The sequence below is a fragment of the Helianthus annuus genome, chromosome 8 (assembly GCF_002127325.2).
Source record: "Helianthus annuus cultivar XRQ/B chromosome 8, HanXRQr2.0-SUNRISE, whole genome shotgun sequence".
Classification (NCBI taxonomy): Eukaryota; Viridiplantae; Streptophyta; class Magnoliopsida; order Asterales; family Asteraceae; genus Helianthus; species Helianthus annuus.
The window spans coordinates 10,908,337-10,932,487 of record NC_035440.2 but is presented as its reverse complement, the minus strand read 5'-3'; the positions used below and the strand labels follow the sequence as shown (position 1 = coordinate 10,932,487).

General features: G+C 32.4%; 1 protein-coding gene across 1 annotated transcript; it reads left to right on the top strand.

The window, feature by feature from the left end:
* Window positions 1-13,537: 13,537 nt before the first annotated feature.
* LOC110872047 (LEAF RUST 10 DISEASE-RESISTANCE LOCUS RECEPTOR-LIKE PROTEIN KINASE-like 1.2) lies at window positions 13,538-20,482 on the top strand. The gene is made up of 4 exons (XM_022120807.2): window positions 13,538-14,411; window positions 16,428-16,469; window positions 16,562-16,798; window positions 19,389-20,482. Exons 1-4 carry the CDS (start codon window positions 13,667-13,669, stop codon window positions 20,351-20,353), a joined length of 1,989 nt encoding a protein of 662 aa, XP_021976499.1. The 5' UTR covers window positions 13,538-13,666; the 3' UTR covers window positions 20,354-20,482.
* Window positions 20,483-24,151: the final 3,669 nt, after the last annotated feature.

Genomic DNA, 24,151 nt, shown 5'->3' with positions numbered 1-24,151 from the left:
TGCCCCCATCCTGGTTTTAAAAAGAATTCCAACGAAGAACTTCGGAAAAATCATTTCAGTTTGTAAATATAGAAAGTAAAAGTATTATGAAACCGTTTTGTGAGATAATCCAAACTAAAACCTCCATGGCAGAGTTGTTATTTTTTTTTTCTAAAATTTTGGATCAAACTTTAACTTGGGGGATGGGTTTTGGTAGACTCTTTAAACATTATACAACAACCATATCTATAGTACGGTTTAATTAGGAGGATGTGATTAATGGGGTGGAGAGATTAAGTTCCCAATTAATTGCTTATATTTTATTTTGTTTATTGGTTAACTTACCTTCTTTTAAAATTCAAATTTTTGTTTTGTAAAAAAAAATCAATTAGCATACATAGCTTTTATTTCGTTGTTATATAATATGACCAATATTTCTCTATTTACTTGATACCCTTTATTCTATCTACTAATTATATAATTATAAATAAGAAAGTATAAGATGTCACGTATTTGCAATGCTTTTATTATTGTAAATCAACTTTAAAAATTACTCAATTAACTCATGTTTTAAACTACTATTTAAACTTTGTTGGGTCATACCAGTTTGTTGCTTCCAAGAATCTTTAGCTAAACCAATTGGGGCCTAAAATATTTGTCACTGTGTTAATAGAAATTGATTAAAAATTTTATTTCCTTCGTAATAATTTAAAGCATTTATTCATCTGTTTAGAAATAAACTAGTTATTCGCTTACTAATTCATAAGTGATTATTTTAAGTTGTTTATAAAAAAAAATAGAATCTTTCAAGATTTATTTTGAATGCAAATATCCTCATAAAATTTTATTATAATAACAGATTATATGATATTAAAGTTGCTATGTGAGTGACTATCAATTTGTTGTAAGATATTATTACTAGTTTTTCATGTTTATATTTATACATGCGCACAGATGCTAGAGAATGCCTAGATACACGCATTGTTTGGTTTATACATTTTTTTAGTCTAAGTTTCTAATTGTTCGTTTATAACTTAAAAATCATGTATCTTTTGGTTTCATAAAAGATTAGAACTTTGGGTCAACTATTGCTATGGACTTGATTGCATTTATAAATAAGATTTGTGTAAATTTAGTTAAGATTCAAGTATGAATTTCCATATGCATGCATGCAACTATAAATTATGAGTCAATACGTAACTATATGTAATTATGTATGTTTTCATGTTGCTTCTTATCATATATCAATTATGGCTTTATGGAACAGTAATATTTTTAGTGATGATAAAAAAGATAGTGATGTGTAATGGTTTTTGTTGGCAAATTACCACTATTACAATGTTATGCCTTTTAAGTATTGATATATTGATAAAACATATATAAGGCCAGTGTTGGTTGTTGTATTATCATTCTCATTCTCGTGAAAGAATATAAATATGCTTAGAAATGACACTTGTATTGTCATACTTCGAAAAATCTCATTATCATGTTGTAGATTAAGGTCATAAGATTTAAGAGCGACAAATGTTATATGACTCGGACATGTATTTACTTCTCAATCGTTGCTATGTGAAGAGAAGTTTTATTTTATAAGTGAAAAACGGATAAAACAAATTTTGTTTGTCAAACCTAAAGCAACAATATCATTAAATGGTATGAAAGGTTTGAAGTAACTTTATGTTCGTATGTCCGAAAAATAATGAAACTCATGAAACTTGTGTGATTTTACTCTGATCTATGAACTGAAAATACGTTGATCATTGTGATCATGGACATCATTGAGGAAATTGTAATGATGGTCATATTAATAATGAGATCGACCATTTGATCATGTTAATAATGAGATGGACCACAAAGTGGCAAACTAAGGAGTGATTGCATAACGTGATGGTTTGAACTTTGAAGTTATAATATATTCTTTCGTATCATACGTTTTTGTATTACATACGAGAAAGTAATACACATACGATTATAAACCAGAAGTTTATGGATCATAATTATTTAATTAGTTGGCATGACCGGTTAGACCACACCGAGTCAATGATGATGTGAAACATAATGAAGAACTAAAAGATTCTTTAAGCTTATAAATAACATGTAATGTTTGCTCTCAAGGGAAATTTTATATTTGCCAAATAAGGGAGGGTGTGTATCCCTAGATATTCTGGAAGTGGTTAAAGAATATGCATATCCCAATATGATACCATTTAGTGTTTTAAATCGATGCATCGTCTAAATGGTTATCGAATACACAACTTAAGAATTGTGTGATTTATGGCTTCGCTAATGATATAGCAAGTACATTGTTCCAGATTGGCATATTTATTTCGATTATAACTGTGAAATTTATTTTCAAGTTATTAAGATCACTAAAATAAGTTTTTTTTTTTGTTGAAGACAATCATTAAACGTCTATAACTTATTGCAAAGTTAATGATTACGAGAGCAAAAGTTCACGTTTCTATTTTAGTACATGTAATTTTACATGCAACAACATTAACTCACATCAAGCCAACATGTTGTAATAGTTTCTCCCCATTATAGTTGGTTTTTGGTCAGGAACCAAAGATGTCCCTTCTAAGATTTTGGTTGTGCGGTATATGTTGAAAATGATCCACCACTACGCACAAAGATGGGACCTTAAAAGGTGGTTGGGAATATATGATAACGAATAGGGCCTTTCACGAGATATTTATTTATGGCTCAATTAATTGATATCCATCTAAATGGACTAACATTCCCAACATCAGGGGGAGATAAAAAGCAGTTGGAAAAGAAATGAGTTGGTATGAATTATCATTGATCCTCAAAACTAAAAGTATGAACCATAAGTTCAAAGAATAACTCATATATAAAGATTAGCGAATCTATTACCAGACGCATTCACTGACCTTGAAAAGGTGACTATGTCACATATACCAACTGCTAATGCTCCAATTAAGATGAGTGTCCTAGAAGGACAACCACATGTTTGTAATGAGTCTATTGCACGTCTGAAGCGTGGTAGACTAGTCAATTCCAATAATAAAATTCCTTGAAAATTAGAGCAACTAATTAAGATGGTCAAGTCGAGGTTAAATTAAAAAGGTCTCCTGAAGAGATAGTAGACATGATGGTTCAAGAAAAACCTCAGGTACCTGAAACTAAAGAGATCTCGATAAGTTGTATCATGTCTAAGATATACATGGAATCGAAATAAAATCGACGTCGTTATACTTTTGTATATAATTTAGCGCTTGTAATGATGAAATGATGAGGATCAAAATTTAAGATCTGCCTATGAGAAATGATTGGCCAAAAGCGAAAAAACGTGAATAAGGCAGAGTTGAATTCTCTAATGAAATGGAAAGTTTTCGAACCAACAATCCATGCAACTGAAGTTGTAAATCATGTTGGAAACAAACAGGTCTTTTATGCGAATTATGAATTGAAAATCAAATCAAGTAATATAAGGCAAAATTGGTGGCACAAGAATTTTCGCAAAGACCTATGATTGATTATGAGGAGAAGTATTCTCCAGTGGTGGATGCATTAACTTTCCAATATCTTATTAGTCTGGTAACATAAAGAGAGAATTGATATGCGTATCATGAATGTTATGTATCACTTGATACTGAAAATTTACATGAAAGTCTCGAAGGATTAAATTATGTAAGTCATGTAAAGTAAGTTCTCGAGAACAATGTGATCATTGTATACATATTCGGATTTGAATAGGTTATGATTTTTTACATGTTGGATATAATTGAAACTCCTCATGAGTAGCCTAAAGCAATTGAGTGCTTAGAAGGTTAACTGAAACATCTTATGGATGTAATTCTTGTGCACCAATAAACATACATAGAAAACTTGTACTCAGTGATTGTGATATCTTAATAAATAGTGTACACGCATGGTACAATATAGATTTTGGAGATAAAAGCAAGTGTTCATGACATTTTGCATATGATATAGATAGCTATGTGTTATATGGGTAAGTTTATGTAGCAAAACTCATGAAGAGTGAATGCACATGCATTGTTGGATAAGATGGGCAGAATTCCCTCATGGATTGATAATGCTAGAAGCATTGACATAAAAAACCTCAAGAATGTACTATATGAAGATGGCAAAATACGTATGGCTAAAATAGTTGGGTCGAGTGTTGTACAACTCGAGATATTCGCATAAAGAGGGATATAAGTTTGATTAAATTAGCCATGTTTTATCAAAAATTTTACTTTTAAAAATTCACTATAATCGCAGTTTACAGTGATGATGTTTACACATCGTCAAGAGAAACTGTTGAGCTTTTAGAAGGAGTTTTTTTTAATGACCTTGGCACAATCTAATTATTACTCGAACTACAGTTCAAGTATATATGTAATTATATTTTATCAATCCCTAAAGTACATCTCGAAGATGATGTTGGGATATTTTAGTATGGACATAGTTGAACCTTAAAAGTACGTTAAAGGTTGTTAAGTCATTTGTTATAAGAAATGCCTATTATCATCTCCTACCAAAGTAGAGATTCTCATTCTATAAGTACCATCATTGAATGCATGTGTGCACTAAAATGTTTTGCTAGCTATATATGGTCATGATATCTTTCACTTGAGCTTATTGTGATAATATAACCTTTGTCAAACGAAGAGGCATTGGAATGAGTTCAACGAAATATTTCATGTATAAACGATATTTGATTATATTTTACTAACCCATCAAAACAAGTTTGGTTAGTCTTGTAGATCCAGGAATGTAACTAAACACAGTCGTGGACATATGGTATTTTTTTGGAAGGAGTCACCTAAAGTCTTGTTAGAAGATTATACAACATTGCTCAACATAAAGGATTGCACATTAAGGGATCAAGCGACAAATCATTGACTACAAAAGCTTTGATCAACTTTCAAGGAAGATGGACACATGTCACTTAAAGGATACATGTTAAAATGAGGGGGATACTTATTTAAGTTGCACTCTTTTTCCCTTGACTAAGTTTTGTCCCATTGGGTTTTCTTAGTAAGGTTTTTAATGAGGCAATATACCTGATCTAGAAGTATCAGGGGGAACTAATGCGCATTACACGCTGCACTCTTTTTCCCTTAGCTATGGTTTTGTCCCACCGGGTTTTCCTAGCAAGGTTTTTAATGAGGTAGCATCAAGCGTATTATGTTGATAACCAAGGGGGAGTGTTATGAATATATTTATTATTAATGTGGTTATCAACACCAAAAATAGATTAGCTTTCTCTCCAAGTTTTGTATACCTATATATACCACTATTGTATCTCATTGTAAATCATACATATTAATGAAAGAGCAATCCCTTTCTCCCTTCATCTCTGTTATATTGTTTTGCTATTAGGCTAGTTTCACAACACCTCATTACTAATACAAATTTCATATTAAAAGATTATAACTTTATAATGTTCTATGATATAATATGATTCTTGTATTGGAATTTTGTTATTTTTTACTTTTAAAATATAGAAATCTATATAATTTATACTATTTTGACATTGTCCGGTTCTTAAATCCGGTTCGACCGGTCCGACCAGTGACCCAGTAGTGTGTCCGGCTCATTGTCCGGTCCGCTTATGAAAACATTGATTTTACTCATAGTATTCCATATCTTCTTAGACCATGTGTAGTGATTTACTAAATAATGTTCTCACTCTTGGACGTTTTTCGCCATATGACAGTCTAGTCAGCAATGGGGCATTATTGGGCGTTTTTACAAAAGGGGCGTAATGGAATAATACCCAATAATGCCCCAACCAATCCTTACACAATTATTAATTTTTTTAAATTAAAAACTAATAATACTTCATTAAATAAAACAAAAATTACAATACTAAAAAATTACATTGCAAAATTTTAGGTTTTATAAAAGATCCAAATGAGACATTTAATAAACAAAACTTTAGGGACTGATATGACATTTTTGAAACTTGAAATATTAAAGGTTTTGAAGTTTAAAACCTTTTTTTAAATAGAATCAAAGTGCAGGGACTGAATGTGCAAAATCATCTTCTTCTTCCTGACAACAACCTGCAACATCATCTTCTTCAATCTTCTTCTTCCTTTAAATACACACACAAATATTATTTCTTTTGTTTTTTTAATTAAAACTAATTATACACACACATGGCAAGGTCCTATTGGGCAAACAAAATCTTCTTCAGCGTGTTTCAAATCACGCAGGGGAGGTTTTTTTTTTGCAAAAACACGCTGAATCACGCCGCGAGGGGAGGGCGTGTTTGGGGGGAGAAAACGACGGATAACGGCTGACTACGGGTGGTCTTATGGACATTCACATTCAAAATTAAATAGGCATGACTATCATATTGACTTTTGCAAAATGCAGAACACACACTCTTTTGAGCTTCACATATACTTACACAACCTATATATCTTGAGTTAGCAGCCTTTATTTGAATTCCAGCCGTAATACAAAGGCATGTCTCGGTATAGATTAACTAAACCAAACATTTCTAGCACAAAGGACATTTTGTCCAACATTGCCACTGCTATAAATTTTCATTTAATGTTATCCATATTGTCATCAATCATATTAGGATGAATTTTTCAATAAATTCAGCTACTTGTCTTTCCATTTAATTAGCTATTTCTATTCGGTATTCATCATTTGCAACTATATCAGCCATCTTACACCCAAGTTTAATTATGTTAATTTTTTATTTATTATGATCATGTTTGATGAAAAAATATCATGAATTTGTAAATGGGTTGATAAGGGTGTAGGCAATGGATAGCATGCATGTGTTGTGTTAAGGTGTAGCGTAACCATCCAACAACAGAATTACTTCTTAATTAATTTTTACATGGCTTGCATGTTTAGATTTGTAACATATAAATATGTTTATAAGTTTGAAATTGTGAATATGAATTTCTTTAGGGTTAATGCTAATGGAAATTTGATATAATATTTAGGTCTTTGATACGTTATGTGACCCGACCCGACCCGACCCGATCCGACTCAGCCAAAATTATTTGACCACCAAAAAAAAGTTGATTGTATCGTTATGAAAATTTGGCCTCCAAAAAATCATGAGCGTACCTATTGAAAAAAAATATTGGATCCATTACTAATTTTTTTTTAACTGTAAATTTGGATCATTAGAGTATCATCATGTAATCAGGGGAACCATCCAATCATATCCATCTTCACTAGGCAATAAGTCTATATACTAATTTAGGAGAAAACCCAAAAAATCTAAAAAAACCCATTTTGAGAACCAAAGACACGACCTAATGGTCTTTTAAGTATTATCTCACCAAAATATATCACTAGGTATAATGCCATGACCGGATCCATTACTAGTTACTTACAAAATTTTCACCTGTTATAAGGTAGGGGTGTTCAACATCGGATTATCCGCTTTTTGGATATCCGAAAATCAGATATCCGAAATTTTCGGATAGTGAATATTGATATCCGAATCCGAAATTTCGGATATCCGAAATTTCAGATTCGGATTCGGATATCCGAATTTTAAAAAAAAAAACAAAAAAAAATCTGTTTCAAGCATATGATTAAATCTAAACCTATATTCAACACAACTAAGTTTTCTAATATCAAAAATAATAAAACATTCAAACTTAAACAATTCAAAGTTTAAACTAACAACAAATATTCAAAACAAATCAAAGTGTCAAACAACCACAAACATTTAAAACAAGTTTGGAGATAAATCTAAAAGTAGTTCGTGAATAATTAAACATTAAAAACAAAAAAAATCCAGCCATAAGGATTAAGCACTTGTAAATATCGATTATCCATCATCCATTGTTAACCTGCAATTCTGCAATTACATGATAACATAATATTATATAGTTACACACACAATATATCAATAATACACATATATAAGTTAAAATATTTAAAACCTAACCATATTAGTATTTTGCCATACCAATCTTCATGCAAAATGCTTCCATGGCCACTTCTAAGTGTGATTTAGTAACATACATTACAAATTAAAATCTTAGATAAATTATTGTATATCAACCATAATTTAACAGAGATAAAATACCTTAAACCGGTTTGATTGTTTCATCAACTGTTTCAGCAATGATGATGGTGGGTTGTTTCAACCGTCTCCTTTCATCAATAATATAATCAAAACAATCTTTTGTTATGGTTGCAAGTGAAGGTACAATAAAATGAGGATTAACAGTCTTACAAAATTTCTGAAACCCCACCCGCTCAACTAACCCTACAATAACAGGTTTTACAATATGCTATTAATTTATGTAGAAAAGCCAAAACAACAAAGTGGCAAACTAATAAAAAAGCTTTAACATATGCTATTACTTTACTAAAAATTGAACTCTTACTATATGCTTATTACTTTACTAAAAACCTACTAAAAGATGAACTTTATAACACCACCAAAACAACAAACTAATATAAATGCACCTAATTTTATATGCTAATGAAAACTCGAAAACTAGATCTATACTGATGAATAATGATTAACAGTTAACAAAGCTATTAGCCTTTACTTTTCTTATTACAAACTACCTTATAAACACAATAATTAAATCTAAAAACAACAAATTACCTTATGTAGCAGAAATTCGAAGACTCCTAGGAAGATGCGAACTCAAAAACCAAAGAAGAGTCAAGTATCTATAATTAATGAGATGTACAAGTTAGATATTCATCTCAAAGTCTCAAATGATCAAACTTACAGTCGGATTTTTACTTTTATCGTGGTATCAAACCAGCAAATACAATCAATTAGAAGTATAGAACAGTTATAACTTACAAAAGATGGAACAACGTATGCTTTCTTGAACGAAAACACTGAGACAGACCGATGAACAGGATATGGTGGTCACGCGACACAAACCGGCCGACGATTGAAGATAAGAGAGGGACGAGCGAGAGCCGAGATAGACGAGAGAGAGGGCCAGAGGGGGCGACGGCGCTTTGATTGGGAGAAACCGTAGCTTTTCAAAATGTGAATGTTACTGAAGAATGAATACGTGTGAACTGTGATATATTTTAGGTTAAATGGTTAAATGATGTAATATATTAATATATCTATTTTTTATTTTATAAGATTTCGGATTCGGATTATCCGATTATCCTAAAATTTTCAGAATTGACATCCGAATCCGAATCCGAATCCGAACTTTCGGATTATCCGATTTTCGGATATCCGAAAATTCGGATATTTCGGATACGGGTTTTCGAATATTTCGGATTCGGATTTTTCTGAACACCCCTATTATAAGGAATAATATGTTTTCCTACTCATCTGACGTGGAAACTTACACATTATGTATGTATTTTTGTATTCTATTTAAATATGTAACTAGTATTAAGCACCCTCGCGTTGCGGCGGGGGCGAGCACTAATGCCACACTACTGTCAGCGACCATCGACACTGAAGTTGCGGTGTTAATGCGAAGAAATTAAACCGAAAAGTAAAACATAGAATAAAATAACTAAGTTAATCTAGGACTCGCACGTTACAATGAACCCACATCTATTTTTTCCCGGTTTGACAGGTTCATCGTAATCTATATATAATATATATCATTACCACTATACAAACCATAATGTATACATTACAACAACCATTGCATCAATATGTTGCAAATTATATTTATACAAGATTTTGGCTAAATTAATTATATTATTATAAATAATAATAATTTACAAATAAAACAACACAACTTTAAATGGATCAAACCGATTGAAAATGGTAAGATAATAAAACCATTATTTGATTAAGCACAATTTACAACCATACATGCATACAAAACATATTGAATTTGGTAAGGTAATAAAACCATTATTATTTGATTAAGGTACAATCACTTAAGGACAACTTACAACCTATATTTGATTAAGGTACAACCATTTAAGCACAACTTACAACCAAACATGCACACAAATGTTTCAAATTAATAGTATACTAGAGATGAATCATTTGCTTACCATTTCGCCACCACTTGAAGGTTTCACCCACTTACTAATACCAATGTACATCAAAAATCAACTTAAATGAAAGTACAAAAGCCAAAACATAACACAATATAAGCACATGTTACAACAACCTAATGCACCAACATGTTACAAAATAATAATAACTAGGGTTTTGACCCGTCGCGCGTTGCGGCGGCGTCGAACCTTAGAAAACTATTATGGTTCACATCTTTTAAACTTCTAGGATTTAATTTGATGACCCATTTTATTCATGTGAACATATTGACTTTCTCTTGCTTTAAATCTCCTGTCAATTTCCAAGTCTCGTCCCAAATGAATTAACATATCCAAAACACCGAAATAACCTAAAGTTCCACTGCCAAATTATGAAATTAGAGATGAAATTAGAGATGCCGACAAATATGGAGATGTTTCTCTCTCTAAAAACTATGTTCTCTGTGTATAAAACCAGACCTTAATAGGTCCCGCAAATGACTGTCGGCTAAAAAGAGATATAGAGAAGATCGCACAGGTCCACCGCCGCTATGGGTGGCCGGAAAGCCGACCACAACATCAAGACGACACCCTTTTGCTTTGTTTCTCTCTAGAAACCCCACCGTCGTTTCTCAAAACATTTAATATTGAAACCACCTAAGAGGCGATGAATCCTAAAATAGAGGACAACTGTAGAAGAGAGGGACACCTCAGAAGCCACGTGTACCCAACACAAAACTTTACAAAACCCAAACATAAAATACAAGCCAAAGAAACAAATAACACTAATGGAGCATGAAGTACAAACACCATAAACTTACATATCTTTTAAATTATAGTATATAATTAAAGCCATTTGTACAAGCAATAAAGCACAAAGTATAATACTTTTAATGCCCAAAATACTATTAAAGCCTAGAATACAACACTAACTTGCATAGAAGTGTTACAAAATAATAGTATATAATAATATATAATATGTGTATATTCTATGTATAGTTTATAAATTTTATTATATTTAATATATTATGTTAGATATATTATAACGGGGGTGGGGGTGGTCATCACTCATCACTCACTAATCACTCACAACACCCAATCAAGTTCTGCCATGTCATCAACCATTATTTCATCACTCACAACCTTTTTTAGTGGCAATGGTCATCACTCACAACACCCAACAGTAAACCCTCACACCCCCTTACATCCAATTATCACAAAATAAGCCATAAGGGGAGTGGGGGCGGTGCGTGATAAACCGTTTACCACGCGTGGAGATTTGAACAAGACCACCGCCACCATCATCTATAACGCGTGATGATGCATAGCCCGTGATTTTTTTAACGAGTGATACTTTTTATGTTGTGAGGGTAATTGCTGGTTGGGGGGAAATTGTTGGGTGTGGTGGTGAGTGATGACCATTGCCACTAAAAAAGGTTGTGAGTAATGAAATAATGGTTGATGATAGGGCGGAACTTGACTGAGTGTTGTGAGTGATGAGTGATGACCACCCCCACCCCCTAAAGCGTGAATTTTATCATGGTTACCATCCATCACGCGTCAAATTTTGTAGGTGACAGTGGTTTATTTGTTTCTTTCACGCGTGGAACAAAACTATTACGGAGGAAAACTTTACCACCCCCAGTCCCCTAAAGGAGGTGGACCCAACCACTGGATATTGGCATCAAGTGACCCTAAAGTTTTTCATTTTTCTCCTACATGTTATCTTAGTATTCGTTACTATTTTTTATGTTTAATATAGAAACTAGTGAGATTGCCCGCGCTTTGCGACGGGAATCAGTCGCTATTAGTTCGATTCGTCACGATACTGGCATTTGCTAAAGTATTATTCCAAAGAGAAAACATTACATCAGTCGAGAACAATATAAACAAATATCAGTACCAGTACTGATATTGTTCAATTGATATTGGTTATGTTCGTTTGCATTTTTTGTTTATTTTATTTAAACAGTGCAATTTTTTTTTTTGAAAACGGACGTTGTATCGTTGTCGTACCAAACTGAATTGAAACCGATTAAGCAACATTTGTATCAATCGGTACCAAAATTTAATTTTATTGTTAATACTTTCGATAAACTGACACCCTATCATTACGATATCGTATCGAACTGAAACGAACAACAAAGGTATTGGTACGTCTTCATTTTTATAGTTTTTTGTTTGATAACAAATAATTTGATCATATCTTAAAAGTAATATTAGAAAAAAAATGACTAAAATTAATTAAAGAAATAAAACAATAATATAACAAAAACTTAGGAAGAAAACAATATTGAAAAAAATAATGATGTATTGTTAATCATGATTTTCTATAGAAAAGAATGACTAAAATTAATTAAAGAAATAAAACAATAAAATAACAAAAATTTAGGAAGAAAACAATATTGAAAAAAATAATGATGTACTGTTCAGCATGAGTTTCTATTCATATACATAACTAGTGATGTTCTCCCGTGTTTCGCGGCGGGAATTAAGTCGGTATTAATTTGGTTCATAACAGTACCTGCACTCGATATAGTAATTGAAGGAGAAAGCACTACATCGATCGAAAACAAAAAAAAAACACATATTGACATGGTATCTATACATGTTGTTCAGTTGATATCGGTTCGGTTCGCTTGCATTTTATGTTTATTTTATTTCAACATTACGATATTTTTTTGAAAAGGGATATTCTGCCACTATCGTACCAAGCCCAATCAAAACCAATTGAAAACATTTGTATCGGTACCAATATTTTTTTTAGTTTTTTTGTTTTCAATAAATTGATACTGTATCGCTACCATATTGTACCGAACATCATCGGTACTAGTATACATTCCGTTTTATTGTTTCCTGTTTGATAACGGGTACTTTGTTCGTATCTTAAAAGTTATATGAGATAACAAAATATACTTAAATCAATTAAAATAATAAGTTAATAAAATAATAAAACCTTAGAAAAAACAATATTGAAAAAATCAAAAACAATTGTTCCCCTCTTTTTATTTCAACATTACGATATATATTTTTTAAACGGATATTGTGTCGTTATCATACCAAATTCAATCAAAACCGATTGAATAACATCTGTATCCGTATCAATATATATTTTTAGTGGTTTTGCTTTCGATGAATTAATATCGTGTGGTTTTGCTTTCGATGAATTAATATCGTGTGGTTTTGCTTTCGATGAATTAATATCGTATCGCTATCATACCGTACTGGACAACATCGGTACCGGTATAAATTCATTTTTATGATTTCTTGTTTGATAACGGGTACTTTAATCGTATCTTAAAAGTTATATAAATATATATATATATATATATAGGATTATATATATATATATATATTTAAATCAATTAAACAAATAAATCAATATAATAATAAAAACCTAAAAAAAACAATATTAAAAAAAATAAAAATCACTGTCCATGGCCTCTTTGTTTTTCTTTGTTTTAATATGTATAATGATGAACTAGATTCATTGTATACCCACAAATATTCGAATAGTGATTCCAAAAATAAACTGTTTTTCACTATTTTATAAAAAGTTATTTTGACCAAAGTTTAGTTTTAAAATATTCAAACACCCCAACACATAAATATGTAATTCGTCATATCCTAACTCATATTATTGTTTCAAGTCAAATAAAGACACACCACCTATTAAACCTCCGTTATTATATCATCATCTCTACTCAAACAACAACCAAATCCCTTCAAATCTCTTGAAAAAATCATGAAAAAACAATACCCAACAATCTTCCTTTTCTTCTCCTTCTTCTTCCTTTTCAACTATTCATTCAGTCTGGATCCAATATTCGAATCTTGTGTCCCCAAGGATTGTGGAGATGGAATCAACATCTCTTATCCATTCTTTATCCATGATATCCAGGATCCGAATTGCGGGTATCCTGGATTTGAGCTCCACTGCAACAACAGGTCAACCATTCTTCAGTTACCGGAGAGCAACTTCACTGTTAAGCATATTGATTACAACAAAAGTCGTATTCGACTCCAAAGCTCCATGTTTACGTCAAACCGGACTGATCATTGCCTCTCAACGATCAGGAACATAACTTCTGATCCTAACCGCTTCATGATCGACAACAACACGACTACAAAGCTGTATTCGATATCGAGTTGCTCTAGTAACGTCTCTAGGGTTTTGGAAAAGTATAGGAACCGTTTGTGTGAGAATGAGGAGTATGTTATGGTTAAAGATGATACGAATTTTAAAAACTTAACAGACGGTTGTGGCCGTGGTGGTAAGATCGTGGCGATGCCTGTGGAATTGGGTGGCGGAGGGGTGGTAGACGGTGGGAATTATACGAAGGTGGTGGAAAAAGGGTTTGATATGCGGTGGCGTGCGGGGGATTGTGATGTTTGTGAGACTAGTGGTGGGAGGTGCGGGTTTAATAGGACGGTTTTTCAGTTTCGGTGTTATTGTCCCGATAGGCCACACATGGTGAGTTGCAAACCTGGTAAGATTTTTCGGTTTTTGTTATTCTGCACGCACTAAATCTACTCTTGAATCTACACAGATTATATTCATCGTTAGCTTACATCCTACTCTCGAGTCTACACGAATATTCATCATTTGCGTACATCTTGATACTGCTAGACTACAAACCCTATGGTCATTTTTGTTACATTAATTTAAAATTTCACTTAGGGTTAAAAACAAATCTATATATATAAGATGATTTATCACCTATGCACTAGTTTTAGAAACTCTTACATTTTAAAATTTTCGTGTTACATGAAATTAATGTAACATTTATTCTTGTAACGTTCATGGAAACTTGAAATTAACGTCGCATGGTTATTTTCTGACTATTCAGATGTGTCTAAATCGGTCTCATTTTGACGTTTAAATTTACGTGGTACATGGAACAAATGTAACATTTATGTTTGTGACCTACAAATTAATGAAACATGAAAAAAATGACACTTAATTATTTTCTAACTATTTAGACATGTCTAAATCGGCCTACTTTTGACAAAAATAAAAAGTAGGCTCGTTTGACATTAGCTTTTGTCGGTATGACTTTTGTCTTAACCTCACAATATCACATCAAGGCGAACTATTAGCCTAACCTTTTTTATTGAATTGATTTGTTTGAATAAGACATAACTTGTTTAGATACTTGAAAGTTGTCATGATATTCTAAAGATCTTTGCAACTTGACATCACCATGTGAACATTTTGATACCAAGTGGGTCAAGTAGTATAGTTGCATGCTTCTTTCTTGAGTAAATTTTGTAGCAATAAACAGATGCTTGACTATTCAATTCTGACTTTGACTTAGTCGCATCCGAACTTTAGATGACATGAGATGCATCCAAACTCAAGCTTATCTTGTTAACATTTTAGATTTCATTAGCTTGTATTTGTGTCTCATTGTATTTTTCAGAAAATTAGCTGGAAATAAAATTTTTCGGTAACTTTAGAAAAAGCTTTATATATGGAGAGAGAGAAAGTGTATTGTACAATTGACCTTAACGTGCGATGCGTACGCAATGTGAGTTTTGCATGTTATAATCCGTCAAAACGAAAACCCATGATTTAGGTTTCATCTTTCGTTTCCTTTTCGTTTGTTTCGAGAAATATATAAACCTATAAATCCACATGTACAAATAACCACCATGACCGCATGTTTATAAAACATAAGGTGGCCATAAAATCAATCGCATGTTGTACGAACCTAAAACCGTATGTTGCATGAACCTAAAAGTGCATGTACAAATATCAACCATGACCGCATCCACATGTTGTAACCTAAAACCGCATGTTATATTTTCATCTTGTACGCAACATACGTTAAGGCTAATTATATGTCAGCTAACCCCTATATATAGGGTTTAGTTTTTTTTGTGATTTAGGGTTTACTTCTTAAGGTTTAGGGTTTAGTAACGGTTAGATAGAGTTTTCTTACAAAGAGGAGTTTTCTCATGATCTCTCCCCTATATGTACACATACACGCAATAATTTACGAGTTTGTGTTCCCTTTGTTAAGAGTTTCGCAATAGGCTAAGATGTGTCCTGACTTGAGGTATAACATAAACAAGATATCAATATTTGAAGTAGGGATAAGCGTGGTACCGGTACCATACCGAAAATACCGGTACCGAAATTCGTGGATATCGGTAACGGTACTGAAATATTCAGTACAGTACCGGTACCGGTATTTGAAGGTAAAATTTGGTATTACCGGTACCGGTACCGAAATATTCGGTACGGTACCGTATTTGAAGGTAAAATCCGGTATTTTACCGGTACCGAAACCGAAAATGCCAAAAAGTGCCAAAAAATTTCGGTACGTGAAATTTGGTACCGGTACCGAGTACCAAATACTCATCCCTAATTTGATATAATGAACTTGACAGAAATTTGAAAATAGTAATATGGTTTTGTTGTTTGCTTTGCGTCTAATATAAGAAATTAAGAATTTGATGTTGTCTATTTTTTCAACTAAATGATTAATTTCTTTTTGCAGAAAAACCAAAAAAACCAAACCATAAACTGATAGTCATCACAGGTAATACTATCTTTTGAAATTGATCTACTTAACTTATTACGTTTATTATTCGCCTATTTGTTTTCTAATTTTTTTATGTCGTGACCTTCTAGTTGTTGCTGGAAGTGTTCTCGTCTTTGCAATCGCTACCACCATTTTCTTTATTCGCCGTACCTACAAACGCAAAGTTTCTGCTTATTTTTCGTCGAAGGATAAATCCCGAGAACTTGAAGATGCTAGTGTGTATTTTGGTGCGTCGGTTTTCTCCTATGCCGAACTTCAAGACGCCACGCAACATTTCGATTCTTCCAAGGAGCTAGGCGATGGAGGCTTCGGAACCGTTTATTATGGTAATGACCTATCTTTTAAACATCGTACTTTTCAAATATTTAGGGTCTCGCTAGCCTATACTTGTGTGAGCCCAAACTTCATATATCAAGCTTGACTAGGTTCGTGAGTTTAAACGAGTCTATTATTTATATAAATATAATAATTTCAATTTAAAAAATGTATTACAGATATAGATTATAAATATAAACAAAAATATATATTTTATATTAATACATAAAATTAGAACTATCTATACTATATAATAAAATAAACCTGATTTTGGACATGTGTCATTCATTGAAGATGTCTACATTTGTAATTTCCTACCTTTTCATACTTAATATTATTATTTACCAAATTGACACTTTTTTATTTAGTTTACCCTTATCTCATATTTTATGAAAAAAAAAATATCGATTATTCTATCTCTTATTTTCATATTGCATTTTTTTTTAAATTTAGTTTGTAGAGTTAATTACATAGTTAGTCCTTGTGGTTTGCACAAAGTAACATTCTTAGATATTAATAGTTTAAAATCACATTCTAGGGTATTAACTTTTCATTTTGTAACGTTTGAAGGTATTAACGTTATTTGTAGGCTTAAAATCACATTCTATTAGTAACTAAATATGTTATTTTGTGCAAACCACAGGTACTAACTATGTTAATATCCAAGAACTTAGGGGGTGTTTGGCCTAGCTTTTTTATCTAAGCTTATAGCTTTTTTAGCTTATTTTTATAAAATAAGCACTAGTGGGTGTTTGGTTTAGCTTTTTAAGCTTATGTTTATTAGCTTATATAAGCTAATTTCAAGAAGCTTATGGGTTGATGGTTTTTTAGCTTATTTGAGTAAGCTTATTTGAACAAGATGGTTTTTTACTCATTTGCCCTCAAATGGTGGATTAACTCATTTGAATATGATACACACAATGGTATTATACCCCTTCCCATAATACACAATGGATTAACTCAACTTGTAGAATACAAGCTAATCCAAACACTTAAAAATAGCTTATCAAATGAAAGAAAATAAGTATAAGCTACTTTAAAATATAAGCATAAGCCAAAAAAAATAAAAGCTAGGCCAAACACCCCCTTAATACCTCCAAACGTTACAAAATGAAAAGTTAATACCCTAGAAGGTGATTTTAAACTATTAGTACCTAAGTATGTTATTTTGTGCAAAACACAAGGATTAACTATGTATTTAACTCTTAATTTGTACTTATCTTTTCCGTTCAAATGGGACAGAAGTAAAATTATTGGGTTTCACATTTGTAATTAGTTATTTTTTTATTAAGATGCTATCGTTCTATTTGCTCATGTTAAAAATGATCAAAAAAAAAAAAAAAAACTCAGTTATTTTTGTTTCTAGGAAATCATAATCATTTTATTTGATTCAATCATTCTAGAAGTTTTAAAACTAAAATATAATATATCATAATCAAATTCACATTTCAAAACCCTCAAAATTCAACCATTCAATAATCACAATTACTCACACGTATAAGCCCATATATAATCTAACCTACTTTTAATAAAGGATTCCAATTAATTCTACGTGAAATTTATAAAGACTTTTTGTTATACACTTAGTTTCATATATAGTCTAATCTAACTTTTAATAATGTATATTTGTGTGAACGCTCGGAGGGCAAAAGTGAAATTGCACTAATTTTAACGTTATTTCACTAAATTTGTGAAAATAACGTTAAAAGCGGCGGACGGTTAATCATACATCATCATCATGTGGTGGCGTTGATAGCAGAAAGACAAAAGGGAACATGCACTAATCGGTCTTTGTCCCGATTGCTAAGTGTTATGTGCCTTATGTCCAAAGCTTGATGCAAAACTACTATCGAGTCGGGGGTCTTACTGAAAGCAGCCTCTACATCTTACTCTTCTCAGACCCTATCTTAGCTTTGCTATTTGTATGATTTACTGAGTATGCGATGATGATGATGATTTAGTATATATAATTAGATTTATTCAACCCGTATAATACACAGGGTTTATAAAGATATATTTTTTTATTACTTAGTTTATAAAATTACATTTATCCAACACGTGTAATATACAAGGTTACAAAATTACATTTATTTAACCAGTGTAATACACAGTGTTTTTAAAGATATAACTTTTTTTATTATTTAGTATATATAATTAGATTTATTCAACCCGTACAATACACGAGTTTTTATTATTTGGTATATAAAATTACATTTATTCAGTACAATACATGAGGTTCTTAGAGATATAAATTATTTAATATATAAAATTACATTTGTTCAACCTGTGTAATAAACGAAATTTTTAAAGAATAATTGTTTTAATTTAGTATATAAAATTACATTTATTCAACCCGTGTAATACACGAGGTTCTAACCTAGTATTTATATAAAAAAAAGTTATATATGTATAATTTAATTATATTAATGACAATAATAATAAACAAGTCTACTCATGGGCTTTTAGTCAAGCTCTATAAAGTTAAATGAGAATAAAAGTTTGCGTTACCTTTCATAAGTAAAAAAAAAATTATTTATTACTTCGGCTCGTTTGCATCCTTTTCTAGACCTAATAAACGTCGGATTTATTGTTTTTTACTAGGTAAGCTTCGTGACGGTCGAGAAGTCGCAGTGAAACGACTTTACGATCACAACTATAAACGAGTCCAACAATTCATGAACGAGGTTGAAATCCTAACTAGATTACGACATAAAAACCTTGTATCACTCTACGGTTGCACTTCTCGCATGAGTCGTGAACTCGTTTTGGTCTACGAGTACATCCCTAACGGCACGGTAGCTGACCACCTTCATGGTGACCGCGCAAAAGAGAGCCCGCTGACATGGCAAACCCGTATGAAAATCGCCATTGAAACAGCCAACGCGCTTGTATACCTTCATGCATCCGAGATCATACACCGAGATGTGAAAACTAACAATATTCTTCTTGATAACAACTTTTGTGTTAAAGTAGCGGATTTTGGGCTATCGAGGTTGTTACCTAATGATGTTAGTCATGTCTCAACCGCGCCCCAAGGGACCCCGGGTTATGTGGACCCAGAGTACCACCAGTGTTATCAGCTGACGTATAAAAGTGATGTTTATAGTTTTGGAGTTGTTTTAATTGAATTAATTTCATCAATGCCCGCTTTTGATATTAGTAGGTCTAGAGATGAGATTAATCTAGCTAACATGGCAATAAACCGGATCCAAAGATGTGCTCTAGACGAGCTAATCGACCCGTTTCTAGGATCCGACCCGGAAATCGAGAAAATGACGACATTGGTGGCGGAATTGGCGTTTCGGTGTTTGCAATTTGATTTGGAAATGAGGCCTACAATGAATGAGGTGTTGGAGGTTTTGAAGGGGATTCAAGTGGAGGAAAATAGTGATGATGTTACCGAGTTGACTATTGTAAAGTTCGAAATGCCGCCTCCTTCGCCAGAAAACGAAGGCGTAGGGTTGTTAAAAGGGCGGATCATGGCGTCGCCGATCTCCGTGACCGCGAAATGGCATAGCACTAGTAGTGGAGTTGTTACCACATCAAACACTAGTGTGTGTAATTGAGGGGTTATAACTTATATGCACATGTATAGAGTAGTACTGTTTTTTATATAAAATTTTGTAGCCATGAAAGTTCACACATGGAACGCATGTAACATGGAATTTAAGTAAACATATAGAAAAGGATAAAAAAACCAAACAAACTGTATATTTATTCTTATGGTTTTGTAAAATTGTTATATAATAAAAAATATCTAATAACAAGTATGGATTAAAGAGATCTAAGAGTTCGAAGTGACGAATTTGGGCAAAATACATATCTTGTATGTCAGGGTCAATAAAGCTTTCAAAGAATCCGATATTTGGTGTCACGACGAAGTATATTAGAGTCAGATTTTACTTCTTGTGAGAGTTGATCGAGTTGATTCACTTAGGAACACACTATAATCGTATAAATCAATCACCATCGTAATTTGAAGGTTACTCTTGATAAGTTGCGTTGCGAGAGTTAAAGTGTTAAAGTTTGAGCTTATTTTAGGGTCATGTAAAAAAATCCCTATAGTTTAGATAGTTTATTTAATTGAAGTTTGAATTTTAATAGGTTTATTAGTTGTTTTAATTAGTCATTTAAAGGGGTTTGAGTATAGTACGATTAGATTTGGGTTACTTATTCATCGAGTTTTGTTAGTATAAATAGAGGGTTTAGGGTCATGGGTTAGGTTCATTTGTGAACAATCCCTTGATAGTGAATATGGGCCAACATTATTTGTTTAAACCAAGTAATCGGACAAACCAAAATAAGCGGTTAAACACGAAACATAAATAAAGAAAACACGATAAACATAAACCTTGGAAAAAAGCTTACCGGATCTCCAGAAACAAAAAGAGCCCGTATGGCCATATGTATGATGAATTTCGAACTATGAAAGTTCAAGTTCAGGCCCACTAAAGCTGGAGACCATATATATTTTGATCTTGGGCCTTAATGGTCATGTTATGCGGTATTTTAGAACACTGAATTGTGTTGGTTTGTTTATTTTGAACATCATATCTTTTTATTTGCTATTTGGTATGTTGGAAAAGTTGATATTGTTATTTGAATTTTTTTTTTATAATTTCGGATATCCGGTTCATTATCCGTATCTGTATCCGAAATTTCGGGTATCTGAAATTTCAGATATCCGAAATATTCGGATATCCGACTTTTGAATATCCAGTTTTGAACACCCCTAATTCTAAACAAGTAAAATAGGTCAAACAATAGTATTCTAAACAAGTTATAATCATGAATTGTTTATTCTAACATATTCTAGTGATATAATAACTATTTTAAAAGAAGATTAAAATATGATTCATGATAGGGACGATAATCCACTCACCTAATATAAATGAGGATTTATTTTAAAATCAATATCTAACCGAGGGAGTAAGAGGGCAGCAAGGCTCTCCAATTTGGGGAGTGTGATAGTCTAATACATGAAAGTCGTCGTTCCAAAAAATAAATAAATAAAAAAATAGAGGGAGTAACATATAGACTTGGATATGTATTTTTTTTCTTATTTATTCGACATGAAACTGACATTATACTCAGTTCTCTTCTCCTTCAACCTATTTTGATCAGGCAACACGTTCCATGATTGGGTCATACATAAGGAACTAAGACATTCTATACAAGGAAACTAGATCAAATTCTTATACGGTTCCACCTTTTTTGGACGAAAGAACGAGTCAAGGATTATGAATTATGATCCACGGGACCACGGCCCCTCATTGAACTCAAGACCAAACTAGGGTTCTGCCATTTACAAGAGCTAAACCATAACTCTAATTCCACTTGAAATGAATGATTACTTAGAGCACTTAGTCTAATATAAAACTACATGAGACTTATCTTACCAATAGATAATTGAGGGATACCATATCTATATTAGATACGGAATAAATAAGTAATTAGTTGTATCAAGTGTCACAATTCTGTAAGCCTAGATTTTTTTTTCCTGCTTCTTTTATTTAAGCCTATGTATTCTATTTTTTAATTTAAAAAAAGTTAATTTGATATCTCAAAATATCGTTTCATAATTCTTAAACCCTCATTGTTAACTATTTCATATTTCATTTCTAGCCTAGTAAGCTTATATATAAACATTCACTTTGTTCTTAAACTAATGTGATATTAATATATTACCTAACAATTCATTGTGTATTTACAAAATCTAAAATACATGTTAAACATTGTTCTCGTTTTCTTACAGAGGAAATATAGGTTAATAGGGAATGAGAATAGAACAACACATGGTATAACAAAACCATTGGTACTTTTATTTTATTTTCTTGAGTTAATTAATTTGTTAGTTTGTGAGTTTGTTCTTCAACAAAACAACACGAAATGAAGTTGGAAACCCGCTTGTTTACTCAAATTAAAGTTAATAACAATATCTATTCTCGTTCATCCCTTCAGTTGGAAATCCGCCTGTTTACTCAAATTAAAGTTAATAACACTATTTATTCTCATTCATCCCTTCATACATATGTGCATACTCTCTCTCTCTCTCTCTCTCTCTCTCTCTCTCTCTCTCTCTCTCTCTCTCTCTCTCTCTCTCTCTCTCTCTCTCTCTCTCTCTCTCTCTCTCTCTCTCTCTCTCTCTCTCTCTCTCTCTCTCTCTCTCTCTCTCTCTCTCTCTCTCTCTCTCTCAAATTAAACCTAGCAAAACAACTTTTTTCTCTTCCCTCCCACACCCTAAAACTAAATTTGTGATAACGATATGTAACCGAAATTGTAAAACATCCTAAAATCAATTGACATTATGAGTATCTCACAATATCTATTATTTTTTCAACACAAGACTTGGGTTTACACCCACTGAGTGAGTACGAAGTCATATCAATGTAGAGTTACGAGTTGATACCAATTTTCAACGGAATTTTCAACTCTATGATCTTATAGTAGCTCACAAGGTCTATTATTTTTTCAACACGAGACTTGGGTTTACACCCACTGAGTGAGTACGAAGTCATATCAATATAGAGTTACAAGTTGATACCAGTTTTCAATGGAAATTTCAATTCTATGATCTTATTATCAAGCTCAATTTCTTCAAACTTAATTCTAAAATCAATGGGCAATAGAATAAGCAACTCAAATATATTTAAGTGGACTCAAAAATCTAACATGTTTCATTGTTAAAAATTGAATTTGCACCTAACACAAGGAAAAAAGATGGATTTATCTAGCAACTAGGGTGAGTAGGATGATCCATTTTGATATGTCGTGACACAATAGGTTAAGTAGTCGCTATCATATGAACCATTGTCAAAGGGATGAATATCAACCACTTATCAAACCAATGGGTCCATTCACCATTCAATAAAGATAGAACAAATATGTGCCATCAAATTTAAACCCACTCTTGCTCACCAACAACCTCTATTTGAAGAGAAAATGCCAATTTGATCTCTAATGTAAATGGTCCTAAATTCAATTTTTTAATATTGATTTAAATAATGTTTTCTAAAAAAATGAACACACCAATAAATAATACAAAATCACATCTCGAATAGTTAGACTGTCTCCAACGCAGGAGTTTATATCCCACCCCCCCCCCCCCCCGGTTCCGACGTGCCAGAGGAGGTGGAGGAAAGAGAAAAGAGGCAGGGGACGTGGCGGAGAGAGGTTGTTGGGGCTGCCCTTGCACAAGGGCATGCCCGTAGGATTGTTGTGAGAGGGTGAGGAGAGAGAAGAGGAGGAGGCCCGTGGAAGAGGAGGGAGAGGTTGGTTGGGCAGGGGACGTGGCAACGGGCAGGGAAAAGGACGGGGGAGCGATGGAGTTAGTCTTACACTAACATAAAACTTGAATCAATCGT